Source organism: Tachysurus vachellii, chromosome 11 (assembly GCF_030014155.1).
Source record: "Tachysurus vachellii isolate PV-2020 chromosome 11, HZAU_Pvac_v1, whole genome shotgun sequence".
NCBI classification, from domain to species: domain Eukaryota; kingdom Metazoa; phylum Chordata; class Actinopteri; order Siluriformes; family Bagridae; genus Tachysurus; species Tachysurus vachellii.
In genome coordinates, this window is record NC_083470.1 from 10,508,646 (window position 1) to 10,527,709 (window position 19,064).

General features: G+C 39.5%; 1 protein-coding gene across 1 annotated transcript in view; it reads right to left on the reverse strand.

The window, feature by feature from the left end:
* Positions 1 to 301: 301 nt before the first annotated feature.
* Positions 302 to 19,064, reverse strand: part of faf1 (Fas (TNFRSF6) associated factor 1) — a 69,786-nt gene continuing 51,023 nt past the window's right edge. Inside the window, exons 14-19 of the mRNA XM_060881115.1 lie at positions 16,216 to 16,352; positions 14,686 to 14,774; positions 11,011 to 11,091; positions 10,837 to 10,914; positions 6,911 to 7,126; positions 302 to 1,067 (exon numbers count right to left, since the gene is read on the reverse strand). Coding sequence (XP_060737098.1) covers positions 984 to 1,067; positions 6,911 to 7,126; positions 10,837 to 10,914; positions 11,011 to 11,091; positions 14,686 to 14,774; positions 16,216 to 16,352 — 685 coding nt within the window. The 3' untranslated portion in view covers positions 302 to 983. The remainder of the gene's footprint in view (positions 1,068 to 6,910; positions 7,127 to 10,836; positions 10,915 to 11,010; positions 11,092 to 14,685; positions 14,775 to 16,215; positions 16,353 to 19,064) is intronic.

Consider the following 19,064-nt stretch of genomic DNA (forward strand, 5'->3'; position numbering starts at 1 on the left):
ACTTGATGAACCAGTAAACTTGCACCTAGGAAGATAGTTGTCAGTGCAAATAGCCTGTTTAAAATACAACAAATGACTTTTGAAAAGATTTTACTTTGCTCATTTCCCAAGTGACACTATTAGATCCAAAGGTCACTGTGTAACTTATGACTGGAATCAAGTTACACAAATGACTAAGCTAAGGCACAATAAACGGCCCAGATTCTTTGCACAACTTCAGCCATAGATGGCCTCTCAGTGCACACCTTGTTAATATTGATTGGAAGAAAACAACCTTTTTTCTGCATTTCTGAAACCCATATTAACAGCGATCTCTAGACTCTTTTATTGTTACCAAATCCCACAGTGCCATTAAAAAAAATAAGCACCATGAAATTGACATGTTCATATGTACATTTTATAATGTATCCAACTAAAACTAATACAGCATCAAACCTAAAAAGAGGAGAGAAATAATGACCTTGAAGGATCTTGATTTTTTTGTTTGTTTGTTTTTTTAAGGAGCTGAAACCATTTCTGATCATCAGTAAAAAGGAGATGCAGCTAGCTGACTCTCCAAGAACTTGGCCAAAAAGCAATAAACCAATGGAGTTGGGAGAGGAAAGAAATAGTCCAGAGTTCTCCATGAAACATCTCTTTGCTTGTCACATACCATCATGTTTGGGCATTTATTTATTTACTTATTTTTCTTGCACAAATCAGGTCAGCCATAGTGGATCATCCTCAACTGTGATGCTGTTCTGAGTCTCCACAACTGTAATTTTTCTCTTTTTTTTTTTTGGTTACCTTTTCAGTGGAAAAACATGACAGTTCTGTATGTGAGTGAGTGTCAGTATCTCTGTGCTTGTGAAAGCTTCAGTGTGAATTATAACAAAACACTCATTATTCAATGTACTGTGAGTGTGTTTGCGTGTGGCTGTTCACTGTGGACACCATGCTAAAGTTCTTCATTGTTTGTGTGATTTGTCCAAGTGCAGTCAGTCCTACTCTTTGGCCTCCAGAAAGAGAGTCTCTTGAGGGAAGAGTTTGGCATCCAACAACGTCCATGCCGGGTCTAACTGAGTTATCTGGGTAAGAAAGAAAGAAAGAAACCAAATAAACAACAACAAAAAAAAACATCAATAATAGACAACGTTTTTCAGCAGTATTGTAAATTGTCAAGTATGCACAAATAAAGTGAATATCCATTAATTTTGGCATGGTCAACTTCTTACTTTAATAAGGAAATGTCATATGTCCGGGTAGGTGATTGCATGCTGTGTGTGGGCTACGCTGTGCACTGTGTGGGGTCTGTGTCTCTGAAACCATGAACTAGAGTTGCGGTAATCTGATCACATCACCGTGAGCACTGAGTGCCCCGTTTCCTTCTGAGATAGACCCTGTTTGTTATTACACATGCACCAATCCAAAACAAACACACAGCCAGATGGGGGGGCATGTGGTGGACCTATAACGGTTTAGCCTGTGCTAACCTACATGACAGCAACACTACTGTGAGGTGCCATAATCACTAGGCAAAAGAGTGAAAAGTTCTCAGAACGAGATCTTACAGAGAGAGGGAAAGAGAGAGAGGGAGAGACTGAGAGAGATGAGTTGATTGTAGTGAGCGAATAGCGGGAGGTTCTCCTGTTACATAGGGCCTGTGTTCACACCTGTGTGTCCCAAACTGTGCGGTCACTGACATCTCATCTCAGGGCATTAACTGCAGCCTGATTAAGACCTCTATTCCAAGCTCACCAGAACTCCTAGTCTTACCCCCACTAGTAATTAACACAGCAACCTTGGAGTGGCAAGAATGTGTAGCAAGCAAAGCGAGAAAGCTGAAGACCAAACTGTACGTTTGGTGTTACCATTCAGTCAATAGCCTCAAGCAGAACCATTAAGAAAACTCTGAAGCATAAACAACACTGTGTACTTTCAATACTACATTAGTCTGCATTAGCAATAGTCTTACTACAGACTACTGGGCTGACTGTTACCAGAGACTTTAAAGGAACACTTCACACTTGTTTTCCCAGTAATGACACTGGCAGCTATATTTCACTTTACATTAGATGCTAGCCCTAACCATAACCTTAAAAAAATCCTGCTAAAAATAAAAACTCTTAGCCACTATAACCACAAACTAGAAATACAAATGATTATTGCTAAAAGTTCTAAGTCTGCCCATTTCTTGCAGTTCTAGCTGAAAATGAATGAAGTATGAACAAAGGGTTATAAAGTCTATGGGCAGCTGCTGATCTCCTTTAATAAATATTTAAAATAAAAACCATCCAGTGAGTTGTTTAGAAGACATTTCAGTATAATGTGGAATTGCCTTGTTGATAAGTGAATCACAAGATAATAACCAGAATGTTCTGAGCTGATCGATAATTCTTTACAACCAATAAAGTGGACAAAACGCCGGGTGAAGACCTACCTCTTCCTGAAACACTTGAATTAGCTCTTATTTTTTTCTTCCTTTTTGTTTTGTGTATACATTAATCCCTGAACAGAGTTTTAAGTTGATGGTATCTTAAGTCAGATTTAAATCCTAAATGTAAATGTAATAATGTACCATGTCACAAAGCACATCAGACTGGTTTCCTAAACATGAGAAGGCCAGACTTCAAATGGCCAGACCAAAATTTAACAGAGCTTTGGGGTGTAGTAGAATGTAATAAATCTGTGAAGATTTAGATCTTGCAAATATGTGAAGCAATAAAGTGAAAAGTAGTTCTGCATGCTTTAAAAAAATAAAATAGAACATTTTCTGAAAGGAAACCCTGTATGGTGGTTCTATAGAAGTACAGACGGATAAATGAAATGATTTTGCCTCTCTGAGCGTCATACGGTCTCTCATTACAAGAATCTGACTGCCCCTATAATTGTTTCTCATTGCAGGGACATGCATCAAAATTGCTGACATTATAAATCAGCTCACACACACATACACACACACACACTCATTAGTCCGTTGATTGTTTTCTGAACAACAATAAAAGGAGGCATTCATGTTCATATCAAGGTGTCTCATTAGGACAGGGTTGCAATCCCTCTGACCGAGCTGCTGTTCTGCACAGACCTGATGAATGTCGGGAAGATCAGAGAGGCTCGCCTAGCAGCTTGCATCTCTCAGGGGACATAAGTGAGGGTACACCAATAACAGCACATTTGCTTTGTTGCCCCCAAAAGTCATCTGAGTGTGTGACTTGTGTAGCTGCCCTTTGTTTCTGAGCATGACCTGAGGGCTCAGTGCGACACGGGGAGGAGGTGGCACTTGACAGCAGGAGAAGGGTGAGACAACACCAGCACAGGCTGGCAAAGAGGGAGAGATGGGTATACAAGACAGAAGAGATAGACAGCCAAGATGGCACTGCAAAAAAATATATATTTAAAAAAAAAAAACAACAACTCCACACATTCTCTCCCTCCTCCTGCGTACCATTTCACAAATACTGCCTATGTAAATGAACCTGAAATGCTGCTATAACACCCCAGCATCAGGTAGAAGCAAATGAGGGTACAGGGTGGCACAGGTGTGGTGGTGTGTTTTGATGACTGTTCTCTTTAAGAGATGGGGGGAAAGAGAGAAACAAGGTGTCACTCTGTGGCAGGAGACAGATGCCATGGGTGATTGTTTACATTGGTATCCAATTAACAGACCATAAGAGCAGAAGCATCTGTCAACAAACAAAGCTGTTGCTTTCCTCCCCTCTATGTGTCTGGCTCTCTTCATCTCCCTCTCTCCTCTCATCACTTGTTTGTTTCTCCAGAACCTTCTGCTTGCCCTTCACCAATTATATTGGACTATTCTAGGTAACAATGATCATAGCAGGATCACGCACCCCACACACACACACACACACACACCATATATAAAGTGTGCTCATTTCAGGATGGGCTGATTTATCTCTCTGTAATCCTAGGAAGGTTTATTAAAAGGAAAGAAGTGGCTGTGTGAGTGAAGAGAGTCTTGCATGGCTGCTGGCTGTTTTCTTTAGGCTCTGATGATGTTGATGGCAGGTAATCCGCCTAAACCTTTAACAAACTCATCCTGAACGGCCCCACACAGGCCAACAAAAACAAGACAGACAGCCACCCTGATGACCCAATAGGGTGAGAAAAACATCAAGGCAGAAGTAAAGAGAGAAATAAAGAAGAAAAAAAAAGAAAACTAAGAGAACATGACCAGTGGCAGGTTAAATCGGAAGTATAAGATTGGGTTAAGTGCACATACACTAACTCCTACAGAGTTCAATTTACATCGACAGAGTTTAATTAGGTTCAGCCCTGCTGGAGCTAATTCAGTCCTGCTAATTTCACTGTGGAGGCTGTGAGCTTTAATGAAGGCTGTATCTAGAATCTAAACACCAGTGTTAAAAAACATCAAAGAATAAATGAGTGTGAATATTTGCTTTATGGAGAAAGGCAAACAATACACTTTTATTTTCAGGCAGTGATGTAGCTTGCATGAGGCAGAAACAGGATTTACTACCATCGTCTGCAGCTGCCAAAGTGGCAAAATTAATTTCAGTAAAAGAATGTTTAAGGATTACCATGGAACAAACTAATTAAAATCACAATACAGCTCTTTCACAATAAAGCAGGTGGATGTTATGAAGACGAGTCTACAGAGCAAACCTACACAAGGCAGACTGAGCAAAAAACAAACTAAATTAGAATGGCACAGTTGAAGTGCACAAAACATTTAAACTAAATTAACAATGAACTCAGCAGCTGAGCTCTCAGTGATGTAATTCTGGCTTTGTTTAGCTCTGCAGCACCACTTCAAAAGGCAGTCAGATAAATATTGCAGTTCATTAGTCTGAATCAAAAGAATTGGCCCATACACTGGAAGGAGTCAAGGGAAAATAAACAGCGCATGGGCAATATACTGGCTTCGAAACGGGGCAAAAACGTGCAGCTGAAACAACGTGTTTGTAATGAAGCCATTTAGGGCCCTTCACCATTAATTAAAATCCAATAGCCAGGTCTGACTTAGCACCGTGTTGTGAAGTGTTTATTTGGCCAATTAGGAAAGCAGTGGGGGATCATTATCAGGCTGCAGGAGGGTAGCAAGGGTGTTAGCGTTAGCTGAAGTTGGTGCACGGCTAAAGCGGGGGTCACAGGCAAGAAAACTTGTTCCCTGGCAGAGTGCACAGCCATGCCTCCTGGCTAGCCTTTAGCACGGCTGCGAGAGAAGCTCTACACATCACAGGCGAAGGGCCAATCTAAACACACAAACAGAACTGCACGCCAACATCAGAGACGCCAAACTTAAAACACACATTGAATCGTGCTGGGATGGCTTCACTCTCTGACAGTGACCATAGCTGCTGAAGGCAAAAAGAGTCTGGGGAGAACCTTATGAAAGGCATTAAAGAAGTCATCCTGAATGTCAAAAATGAGAACTTGTACTTGATTCCCAACATCAGCCTAGATTGCTGTGCCATAGTATTGAAGACAGTATGAATAGGGTGTGACAGCCTATGGAACTCTGGCATTGCATTAAAGAGCATATGAATAGATGCAGAATGCAGAAGCTAGTGCTAATCCCTCCTCTAGCTCTCCCCCAACGAAGGCAGGTGCTCAAAGAGAAGAAGAGAACAAACAGGACCTGACAAAAGACGAGCTCCAATGCAGCAAGGACAGATAGAGAAACAACAGCGTTCGGCTACTAGGTTCTTCCCCCACCTCACAGACCCCATCTCTGTTTGTTCACTCACTTATTGCTGGCAATTAGCTTGGTTTTTGGGTGTGGAGCCGAGGAAGAGAAAGAGGGTGAGATGAAGTTTAAACATTTGTGCTGAATTACAAATGCAATAGTGCTGCAAGCTCTAATCCTGAGGGAAGGATGGGGAGTCTGTGAAAGAGATGATTTTAATTACAGCAAGGAGAACTAGAGTGAGGGAGAGAGAAGGGGAGGATTAAACTTGGGCACTGTGTTCACAGTGAAAAACACTGCCAGTCTTTCTGCGCTCATCTCTGTAAACTCACTCCAACGCTGGATACACTTTTCACGACACACAGCTCTCCTCTGGTTCCTAAACAAAAAGCTCATGTGATGCATGAAGTGGTGGTTTACCTTTTTTTTTTTTTTTTAAATAAATATTTTCTCATGGAATATGTATATTAATGTAAATATTTGTAATAGTGTTCATGTCGTGCTATATGATTACACATGTGCCTAATGAGACTGTTTACTTTTTTCTTTCCATTTATGTGAGTGGGTTTTATTTTCGAGGAGACCGTCCTCCTGGTCCCCATGGGCTCGGATGGCATGCTGTCTGGGCAGGCCTGCACACTTCTCCTGATTAATGGAAAGCCCATTTCTGTTTCCATGCTGTTAATTAGTCAGGTCGTTAAGGGCAGTGCTTGTTATCTACCTGCCGCAGAGCAAGCAGACCCAGCTCTCTAATGACTGAGCATAGAAAAAACCCACTCACACAGGAGAAATGTGCTGACTGTATCCTAAGTAGCCAGTGCGCTTTCCTGCATCAAATACCCTAATTAATATTCTGAAAATTATGTATGCACTTGTGGATAGATGTTTTAAAAAAAACATGAAAAATACTAATTAGTGACACGTGAATTTTAATTAACGTGCAGGTGTTTGAGTATTTGTATATAGTCCTACAGTAGAGAAACACATGCCCGAGCGCGCGCGCGCACACACACTAAGGGATTAAAGTCGAGCAACAAACTCTAGCCACATGGTGGAATTAACTAGCCAATTATACACTCTGTTTTTCCTGCTGAGCTGTAACACTCACACACAATGACCCACATACACACACAAAATCTAGTGTCTGTACTTTAATTACTGCCACACAGGTGGACATTAAAAGTGATTTAGAATTAAAATTAGAACTTCTAATATCACCATCATGGATATTATGTATTTTAAGTGGGTTATATGCAGACTCACGTTTCTACGGGGGAAAGTGGTGAGCAGTTTGAACTCATCTGATGGATAGCCTTTGGAGGCCACAAAGTCGAAAAGGACCTGTAGCTTGCAACTGCCCAGGAAACGCCTCTCCAGGAACTCTCCGCTGGGCGTCCGGATACGCAGTTTACTGATTGGTTCCCCTGCTTCCTCCATGGGCTCTGGTGGTAAGGTCTGCTCCAGTGAAAGACGGATGGCCTGGAGATAGCATGAAGACAAATCTTAGTTACTATATACTTAAATATTGCAGCCTATTGCACTCTCAATGGTGAGTAGCCTGTATTAAATAATCTATAGTGATTTAAACATGGTTATTTACAGCACATGCTTCAGCTGGATAGTGTGCAATTTACTCAGCATGAAAGAAACAAGTTAAGTCAGAAAGCAGAGTCTTAGAAATGGACAACACTAAATAGATGGGTAAAGATGAGAGGAAACATGAGAGTGGGTGAGATAGAGAGAATGGAAGAGGAGTGTAGTTGGGTCTCCTGTGGCTCAGAGCAAGACCTTCGGCTCCCTGGGGATTTTCACCTCCAGCTTGTTGTTCCTGTTGTGACACTGGGTAGCATATGCTGTGACAACATGCACCGCCTTTATTTACCCACCGTAATGCAATTATATTTCATCAAAGTGTACAACAGTAGCTCATTAGCAGCTGCAGGCTTTGTGTTGTGCGCGTGCCGGCCCCGCTCCCTCAGGTAGAGGCCCGCATGGTAAGGGCTCTTTGGGGGACAAGCAGCATCTCTCCCTGGATCTAACCGTGTGTGCGTTTGTGTGCACGAGTGTGCACGAGTGTGCGTTGTCCACCCAACCTTACACACAAAGAGTGCTTCGGAGCATCTCTTTCAATGCACAAAACAAACAGAGCATATGTGTGTTTGTGTAGCACCTGACATAAGGCAGAATAACGACATCACCACTCCCCTCTTCTTTTTCCTTCTTTCATCCACATCGGACACAAAAGAGTCCCAATCACAGACAGCATTTCCCCTCTCTCCTGCACTACACTGTTTGCCCGAATCCATTGTCAGTGTGCACATGCAGTGAGGGGGCTGCCGTGTGCGAGAGTCCGCATTTGTGTGTGCGAGTGTGCGCCGGCAACTTTGGAGAGACTCCAGGTGGAGAGCATCATGCTGCTTTTGTTTATTCATGCACAATGTCAAAAAAAAAAAAAAAAAATGAAGCATTAGGGTAGCCAGAATGCAGACACAAAAACACAGTGCTCATAAGCAGCTGCTGCCCACTACACGCTACGCAGACTCCCTTTAATATCTTCCATCTTTATCTCTTCACAAGAGTTAAACTGAGTGGCAGACAAACAGATTCTAACACGGCTGGTTTATTTCCATTTGGAGTGAAGCAGGTTAAATGTACACTCCAAGGAGTAGCTATGGAGCATGTCAGAGTTCACAAGCAGGATTATGATGTCACATGAACGAGGCCCAGATAGGCAAAGAACAGAAAAAGAATACATGAGATTTCACCTAGGGATTCACATAAAAAGCATGAAACTGATGTCATATATGCGTGACAACATAATATTTCATAGAACCTGCATAGAGAATAAATAACTACTGCAGGTGCAGGTGATTTTATCTGTGTGGGCGCACGTGTGTTTCTTCTGTGGTGTGCAGTGTAGTGAGTCCCTTAGGGTTCATTACAGACAGCAGGTGAGCAGCCTCATAAAGCCTCTCTCATATTAAAGCACATGCACACAAATAAACACAAACAAAAAAATGACCTGCCACAATTACTCCAGTACCATCTTTGTCTACATGCTTTATACATTAAAAGCTAAATGGAAAGAAGGCATAAATCAATCTAATGCAAACCATTGTGAGGTATCATATATCTGAAAATACACTGTTGCTTACATGGGGTTGAATACACCATGGCAATAGAGGGAGCACTGAATGTAGAAGAAAAAGAGAGACTGAACTGGACTAAGCTAATTATAAGTCTTTGTAAAAGCCTGTTTAACTAATGTGACAAATCATCTCATATAGCAGGTTCACATCGGCAGACAACACGCTTTATATTACTGAGTAAACAGACAATAAGCAGACCATGGGGAGGGCCAGGAAGTCTGGGTTATCAGCTTTCCCTTTAAACTCAAGTCTGCTTTGTGTGTGTCTGTGTGTGTTGTGTTGTGCTGCCATTGTGCAGCAGGGATTTAATATGAACCTGTGTGTTGTGCATTTCAATTCACTAAAGGGACAATAACATTTGTGTGTGCCACAAACAGTAGAATGGTGGCTTTCTTGGTCTATAAGAGCCGCTTTTCCGGCCACAAGCAATTGCCAGAAAATCCTTTTTAAAGTCCCTGCTTTAATATGTACTTTTTAGTGCTACAGTCTTTAAAAGAAATGTAAACAACTAGAGAATCATTCCACATTTATGCATACAGAGAATATGCTGTTACAGTATATCCAGCCCTGTACATTTGCTGAATATTTCAATTATCCAAATGTCTCACTCGGGTTGACACACACTCATCAGACACAACTTACTTGAGAAAATAGGCAGTATGTTTCACACCCAGTATTTCTAGAAACGGGCCATAATGAGTTTATTTCATGTACTGCTGTATATTACCATATACAAACAGGTGATAGAAAAAAAAGACATTGTTATGATGTAAATAGCATTTTGAGAGCCTACCCCAAAGTACCACAGTAGAATTCACACCAGACCCTCTACTTACAAAACTAAAACACTGGTTATAGTCGACCTAAGCTAATCGCTATAATATGTTGTATTAGATTCAGACCTGAGTCTGAAACATATTTAGTGTGATTCTGTGACTCCAAATCTCAAAACATATCACTTAGGAGAAAGACCATTGAACACGCTGAAAAAAGCAGGTGATTGAGCAGAACAGGTGACGGAGCAGAAAGATAAGGGAGATGAGAGACTAATGTACATTCCTAGCAAAGATAAGAATGTGCAAGCTGTTCTTACATTTGTAAAAGACATCTGGAAAAATTTGGCACCACTGCTTTAGAGATAAGTGCAGTGAAAATCAATTCAAACGTATTGTGAGTGATCACCTTAATTCTATGATGAAATATTTCTGATTGAGCATGCTAACAATGCCACCATCCATAGAACATGAGGATGCACCAAATAATTTGATATGAACAAAAATGATGATAATCATACGCAAGAGCGTTTAGATGCACTGGATCTCATCTCTAATAACTCAACAATTATCTCTGTTTCATTAAACTTCAAAATAGGGAATGTGACACATAAATAATGACAAGACCATCCTGAACTATGAATCTTTATCTAAACTGCACTAATCGGCACAAAGACATTGCAGTAACCTTAATCCTGAGCAAGCCATAATTAAACCTATCTGTGTGGGATGCTATTTCTTCTATAGTGCTAGACATGTGCATCTGGACTGGCATCTTGCTTGACCCAATCGGGAAGGGTGTGACATCAGCGAACAGAAACGATTCTCTCTTAACTATCTAGGTACTGTTCTTTATAAAAAGCATTCCTTCTCCAAAAAGAAGCAGGCTTGCTAATTAGTATCCAGTCCGTCTTGTATCCTGTCAGCTTGAACCTTCTGAGGGTCATTCATTTAGAAGGTTAAAGTTCGCCTAGGAGGTGAACTCATCACAATGCACAATTAACACTGCTAACACAAGTGAATTCCTCTCAAACAGCTCCTGTTCCATAGAAAAGCACCTTGAAGCCTTGAAGCCATCCGCTCAGAACTAAATTCAACCTTATTAGAAGAACCTTGAAAAGTTTCTCAAAGTATTCTTGGGAGAATCAACAATCAAACCATGTTTAATGGGTACTGCATGGTGTACCTTATTCCATAGCAATATAATTGAGAGCTAAGATAAGATTTCTCTAAGAATGGTATCTGTGAAACTGAAGCCAGGCCTTACCTCCCGTTCCTCCTCCTGCTCTTTCTTGATTCGTTCTTGACGTACTTGTTCTGCTTCTTCACGCTCCTGTGCTTCTCTCTGTGAAAAGGTACAATTTATTTGTAGAGTCATATAACTTACACCACCATATAACCACATTCAGATCAAATAAGCTTAACAAGTGCATTCACAAACCTTTTTGCGATCAGCCTCTAAGGACAAGCGATATGCTTCGTCCTGCTCTCGCTTTACCAGTTCTCTAGCTTCACGCTCATCCTGTGATGAGAAAGAAGGCCTGTTATTTCAGCAAACTAGACAAATTACAGGAAATCATAATTGTTTATGTCAACACATCACAAACAAAATCATCCCTGATGGCAGAATACATCCAAGCCATAAATTATAACCGAGGTACAAGACAGGATTCAATTGGAGCCTTTGATGTATGAAGCAGCATTGTGTGGTTGTATTGCTCACAATAGAGAAAACATCTGAGTGACAAACTGAAAAACTGAGAAAGACTGAAAGAGTATCATATGGGTTCCACGACATACACTAGAGGGCCCTTTTATTCTATTGTGTGTGTGTCTATTGGAAAGATTCCTGTTTGTTAGAGGCCACCCAGCTGTGCGTCGGCCTGCTGAGTTGTAAAGTAGTGGAAACTCTACTGTTGCCTTCATGCGGTCAAGCCCCTGCCATTGTTTCTGGGCTCATGAAAAGCTGGCAGATCTGTTCTTCAGGCCCGACCTTGCAGCGATATGTGAAAGAGTGTGGCTACAGAGGATTGAGAAGGAGGATGGGAGCATGCTGGGTGATCAAAGACAGGGCCAATACGTCCTGACGTTTTACTGAGAGAGGGGACCATGGCATGAGTGGGGGGTTTTTCTGGGGTAATTCAGAATAGCAGGGGATCACATCATGAAGCAGGTATGGCATGTTGAAGGTGCTTTTTAATGAGTCTAAAATTAAATAATCCTTACTGATTAAAAACGCCCTAGATCCTAGATGCTATGAACGGTCTCAAAAAAGGTGCACAGTCAAGTCACTTTTAGAGAAGTCAGTTTTTAAACAGAAGATTCAATGTATAACTTTCCCATTCAATCACATGTCAAAACCTTGGATGGCAAGCAAGTGAAAAATGCCAAATCAAACAGACTTCAGTGCAACAAGTGAAACAGGTATGTGACCTTTTATCTCATAATAAGCTCTATAAATGGGTGTATTAGCCATTATGTTACATATGTACTGTATTCATGTACCATACTGTCTAATGTGTATCATTCTGTTTAAGGTTCCACCCATTAACACATCAAATAACCTGTTCACATTCTCCCTCTCTGGATTTCCTAGACATCCTTCAACTTCCCTTAAAAGAGAAAACATTCACTCACACCACTAGAACACTTCTTTTGAAGTGTGCCTTTTGACAGTCATTATTCACATGTTTACATTTAACCTAACATAGAGGTTTCTCTTAAGATTGAGGGGAAAAAAATAGCTGACCATTAAACCGCAATTTTCAAGTAAATCTTAAAAAATATATGTTTCCTCATTTAATCGCACAGATAGGGGCATGCTACACTCGCTCACACGCATTTAAACGTCGTAATGCAGTTGTGATTTTGTCAGGAAAATAGACGCTGTCAGGTCATGTTTAACTGGACCTGTTTGAAAAAGACTCTGTGTGTGAATATATGCAAGATGTACTTCTAGACATCCTGAGTCAGCTAAGCACCTGTTACTCATGAACACCTATAAAACTAGCTGTCTTGTATCATTAAACACAATTTCCTAAAAATATGTGTAGACCAATGTATTCCAACTTTTCTTTATTTTACCTACTGTTAAAAGCTGTACTTCAACTATTTTTCAGACTACTACAAATGTCATCAGATCACACCCATGGCACTTCAGAGTTCAACTCCCATCTGATGGTGGACTGAATGTGGCAGCTATAGGATGTGCTGGAGGACTCTGCAGTAATTACCTCGGCTCGATTACCCAGATAACACTCCAGCGCCCACTCTATCACTTCGCATTCCCTTCCCAGCCAACTGAAGCCATTAATTACACCCGGAGAGACTGTGCTGAGCCTGGGCAAGTGGAGCTTGGTGTTTCCATCACAAACCATCCATGTATCAATGTGTGTCGAAATCTAAATGCACTCTGAGGAAGTTCCAATGTGAGATTTCATTGGCATTGTTGTTAATGGCTTTAATGTTAATGAATAACATAAATAACTTCTTTGTGCTGTAATACTATTTTTTCAGTGTATATACTTGACAACATAACTTTAGTTAACCAAATCTAAGCATTTCAAAACTTCTCTTGGACCTGCAACATAAAAATAGACCTTTATACAAAATGTAAACCATGTATTGAAAGAATGTAAAACTACAGGAGCAAAACCAAATGCAATTATATTGCCAAGTTTAGACATGCTGTGTGATCATATGGTTATAGTTCACTTTCAAAATACCACTAAAATGCATTTCCTCTTCCAGAATGGTTTGCTGACAGCCACTTTTTATTTCATCTTCTAATGACAACGTGATAAATAGTGACAAAACTGGCATTATACTGTGATAAATGTTAGAGATTTTATGGAAATATCCTTCTCAAAAATATATTTCGCTAAACGTTCTGTCACATTCTCTGTCATATTCTGTTGGAGAGCAAAGAAGACAGTTTTAATAGATCATTTTGTAATATTTATTTTCCTATGCGATGAACTGGAGTCCCATTCAGTGCATACTCCTGCCTTCTGCCAAATGTTCCTGGGCTGGGCAATGTTTCCATTTCTACTGAAAGTGGATGATTTATATTACAATACAGTAAACCTGTGTAGATTATCATACCATGAACATTTCAAACCATAATGTTCCTAAACTTCAGTTGTACAGAATTGGAGCCACAAAGCAAACATGGCTTATGCTACTTTTCATATTTAATGACTGCGAACTCATCCACTGCTGAGGGGTTTAAGACCGAGAGATGTCATCACAAATCAAATCATCAAACAGCCAGAGGGCATGACTAACCCACGCTTGTCATCTGAACATTTCCCAGTAAACCACAGACAGCTCCAGTCAGCCACATGGTATGCAGACTGAATGAAAACACCTGTGTGCTTGTGGGTGGAAGCACTTAAATGAACAAGACATTTTAAAACCCACAATGCCCATTTCCAACTGCAAGAAATTATGTTTAGCACTGATTTAGTATCTTATTAATATTGTCCTAGATGCATCTCAGATGACAGCAAAATGTGTTGTTGAAAGCTCAATTCTAGTAGTTAATATTACATGAAGAGAGAAGGGTCACTTTGTAGTTCTCTCATGTGCAATAGACACAAAGGGCAAAACCGGTCCTTTAAAAGCCCTTAACACAGTTTTTTGAATGGACATCCCACACATGCACGTCTTATCTTTTTGTGCAAGTTTGTTTGAACAGTCCCATTGATTTAAAGCACGCGTTGACCATATGCAGCAAACGCATATAGAACTGACATCCTGTTCATTTTGTTAACACTACAGACCTCAACATGATACCAAAGTAGCTAATGCATTGTGCTTCTTAATACAGATGAAACACACACACATGTTTTCAGAGCTTGTATTCTTTCCCACTGTAGGACTGGGACAATTCAATTTCTTCAAAACGGTTGGTCTTTGTTCCAACATGTCTATAAAGCTGTTTTATACTATACGCTTACAGTATATGCAAATGCAGAATAAAAGTGTCTGCCTTGTATCCTTCAGTTAGACTAACTTATAATATATAATATAGAATTGGTTATATAAAACACTCTTATATACTATCTTTAACAGGATTCTTCAGGAAGGACATGATTGCTGCTGTGTCCCTCACCTCATCTCGGATGTCCTCCTGCTGCTGGGCTGTGAAGATTTCCATTGCGCCCATCAGTCTCATCATCAGGTCATCCACTGTAGTGTTACCTGTAAAGAGGGAGGTGCGCACACACACACACACACACACACACACACACACACATTTAATTTAGTCAAAGCTATGCAGCAGTACCATTACAGAACTGATCAAACTGCATTTTCCATCAGGACAGTGAGTTACAAATAGTACATCCAGTTCTATTTGTGCCCTAGTTGAGTTTGAGTAACAGTTTCCAACCACACATCAGGTTAAGGTCAGCTTCACCTTTTACGTGAAATGTAATACAAATTTAAAATTAATAAATTTAGAATTTAGTAAATATGTAAAGAGACATAACATGGTTAGTTAAACAGGACTACAATAATAACGATATAAAACTTTCCTACTGAATATTTCTAAACTGTACTATGAAGTAGGCAGGTGATTCTAACACCAACCCTAACTCTAGAGTTATAGCTTAGAGAAAACCTGTAGCTCCGTCATACAATTATCTCCTCAGCCAATCTGACTGTTCTGCCTGTCGGGCAGCAACAACCATGTAACAGTCTAAATCCACTGATATCACATTTATCCCCAATCCTGAATTTTGATGTGAACATTAGTTGAAGCTCTTGAAATATATCTTTTGTAATATTATGCTGCTGGTACATGAATTATTGATTGGATAAATAAACAGATGAGTAGGTGTGAACTGTGAGTGTAAGACAATATAACACAAAAAAGTTTACTCTGAAGACTTTTGTTTAAATCATTTTAAAATATTAAAATTGTTAAAAAGTTGTATTCACTTTCCAGTCTTAAATAATTGAATTGTACAGATATTAAACACAAGCATAATGACTCTTAGGTTTTTCACTTTTTTTTTTTACTCAGCACTTTTTTTTTTGCTAGTAATTTGTTAGGAAACATTCTGTATCACAATAATGTCAAGTATCAAGTATATATATATATATACACTATACCTATATATATATATATATATATATATATATATATATATATATATATATATATATATATATAGGTATAGTGTATATATATATATATATATATATATATATGTGTGTGTGTGTATATATATATATATATATATATATATATATATATATACATATATATATATATATATATATATGTGTGTGTGTGTGTGTGTGTGTGTGTGTGTGTGTGTGTGTGTGTGTGTGTGTGTGTGTGTGTGTATATATATATATATATATATATATATATATATATATATATATATATATATATATATATATATAAAACTATATATATATATATCTATATCTATATATGGGTGTGTGTGTGTGCATGTGTGTCATATTGACAGCTAGTCCCCTAAGTACGTTACTGTACTACTCTTCTTTGATGGACAAGCATCTTTAGTATACATTCTTAAATAGTCCAGTTTTATGTCACATGGATAAAAATAGAAAATGATTTGCTTGTACGAGATGGCTTTCTGCATCCCCCACAGTGCATAGTTACCTTGGATAACATTTAAAACTTCATTTGATGTCCTTTTGCCCATGACTATCAGTAGCAGAGGGAACTGGTCGATTTTGTACGTCCTTATGGTCTGTGCGACGACACTTCCAAAATGCCGCGTACACATGGTAAGTAGTCTGTAAGGAAAATTGAGAAAGGAACATGGATGAATATACTTTAGATTCACTCTTGGATACGTGAAATATAGACCAGCAGCTATATAGCAAGAGGAACACACACAAAAAAAAAATTCACACATCTCAAGAAGAGGCCTCATTGTATTAAATAAAACTATTCTGGCTTTTCTCTTGAGTGACATCTCTCTTGCTCTAAATATACCACAGAGCCAAATTAGTATTCCACTCCTGCCATGTTGAATTTGATAGGCCAAGGAGGATTTCTTATTCCATTACAAAGAGAGAACTTTAAATTAACATTTCAGTGAAGAAAAAGGGTAGCGTGCAGGCTCGCAGAGCTCACAGTAAATGTCATAATATTAATGAATTGCTATAGACTGAATGCAAATATAGATTAGATTTTCTCTTCTTCCTTTAATAAGTGCAGCCTTAATAACAAGCTGATAAAATAGACTGATGGAACAGAGAAGGACGAGGGGTCAGGAAAAAACTGAGAGAACGAGCAAAGAGTACTTTATTACGGGAATGAATAGAAAGTCACACGAAATTATTCAGCAATGTACTGAAAGGAATTTAAGTGAGAAAAGGAAGATGAAGTGCCCAGTAACAGGGAAAGCGTATCATAAAAAAGCATTCAATCTATCATTATCTTTCAGTTTCAGTAGGTCACAGGAATGATACTCCATACTTCTCAAACACGCACTGTAATTGTTAGATACAGTTTGTCTGAGAATTGTTTTCACATAGCTAAATAACAAGCCATTATACAAATACACTTGCAATGTTTCCAGCCATGTCATCCACCACAAATGTTTCATTTTCATGACAGCGGAAGAAATATGTGAGAACATAAAGAGTTTTCATAGTTCCTCAGGGTGGTTCTTCTTTTCTTTTCCCAGCCCTGGCAACACCTGGCATTTTAAATGTCTCATCATGCATGACTTCCTAATGGAAATGACATCTTTGTGCTCTCACACGTTCTAATTTCTCAGTTTCAGGTTTGAATGACAACTGTGTTATGAACACGTTTCTGTATAGTTGCATGACAGGGAGAAGCCGACTGCGTTATATAAAAAAGGCTATTAATGAGATAAATCAACTGTTCAAAAACATAAGTAATACAAATATAAAACAACTTTCTAATATATCATAACAAGCATTCTGTCTCAGGAGTGTAAATTACACAAGCACATTGATGCATAATTAATCTGTGTGCTAAAAGAGACAGGTAGAGAAGCACAGCAGCCGCTTTGACAAAGATGAAACACTTGGCATCAGAACGCTTCTTCTATATGTGCACACAGACACAGACAGACACACGCAGACACACGCAGACACATTTCCAACAACTGAGAACACTGCCAGTTATCAGTCAGTTAGCCTCAACTCAGGAGCGTGAGAATGTGCAAGTGTGTGTCTTAAGACGTGACTTTGAGTGTGCTAACAAAAACACACGGTCGTGTGTGTGTGTGTGTGTGTGTGTGTCACCGTTCCCTTCATGAATAGCCCCAGATGTTGTCCGCCTTTAATCTGCGGTAGAAAGGCTCAGCTGGGGCAAAAAGCACTAGGGGAGAGCGAGAGGAATGAAGGTAGGGGCCTACTGAAGGAGCTCCTGCAGGAGAAGGGTCACTTGCTGCCATTCGGAGACAACCTGCTCCAGGAGGAGGCCTTTGGGGTGAAGCGTAGTGGAAGGAAAAGCTTGGGCCTGCCCCGCAGCAAAGCCTGCTGGGGCCAATCAAGACTCCATCTGCTGCCTGACCAGGCCCTCCCTCCCTTTACCTCTCTCACCTTCCTTCTCCTTCGTCATAGGAGAGCAAAATTCCAAAATTATAATACAAATCCGACTACAAGATTATAGAGCCAGTATCTAGCTGTTAGACATTTAATCTACAATTTAACACTGTAAAGACAAGTTTGAGGTTTTTAGCATTTGCTGCCAATTCGTTAGACTTTATAGTAAGAAATAAAAAAGGTTTTTTGTAGCAAGGTGTGTAAATGCTCCTTCTACAGAATTATTTCCATGTGACAAGCTGGAACAAAGGTGCATTTTGTTGGATGTGCCAATAATTGTTTCAGCTCACTCTCATAGACCACTGGTCTGAATTGCTTGCTGTGCACTAATGAATATAGATCATATTTCATCTGTGTGTTAACATCCCCAACCCTTAGCTGCAAACCTTAATTTGCAAAGCTCTTCCTAAAGGTTTTACAACTTGTATTTCCCCCGCGCAAACACACTTTATCTGAATTGTCATTTCTGAGAAAGATAAGAGGTCTGCCATATTTTTAAATATCAAATCCTGCCAACTACACAAGTTAGCTCCTAGTATTAATTCCTGGGTGCTCATAGTGATTATTTCCAAAAACTTAAGGACATATTTGCATAATGAAATATGGGTAGTGACTGTAATCTGTAAACAATTACAAAACAGTGTATCCAGCAAAAATAATGAGGTTTAGGTAACAATACCCTTAATCAACAGCCACAATACATTTCCAGTTACAATTTCAGATGTGTGGCGAATGAAAATAACCAAAAAAAATTTCAAATCATTAAAGATACCAAATCATGTCACCCTCCTCCACCTTTGCCACAATGAATAGATTCACAGCAGTGCACTGAATAAGACCTAGGAGTATAACTGACCCTTTACTGGGGCAGATTAGTGCAGATTGCCCTGTTGGGGCCTCAGAGAGTAAACAGAAAAAGAA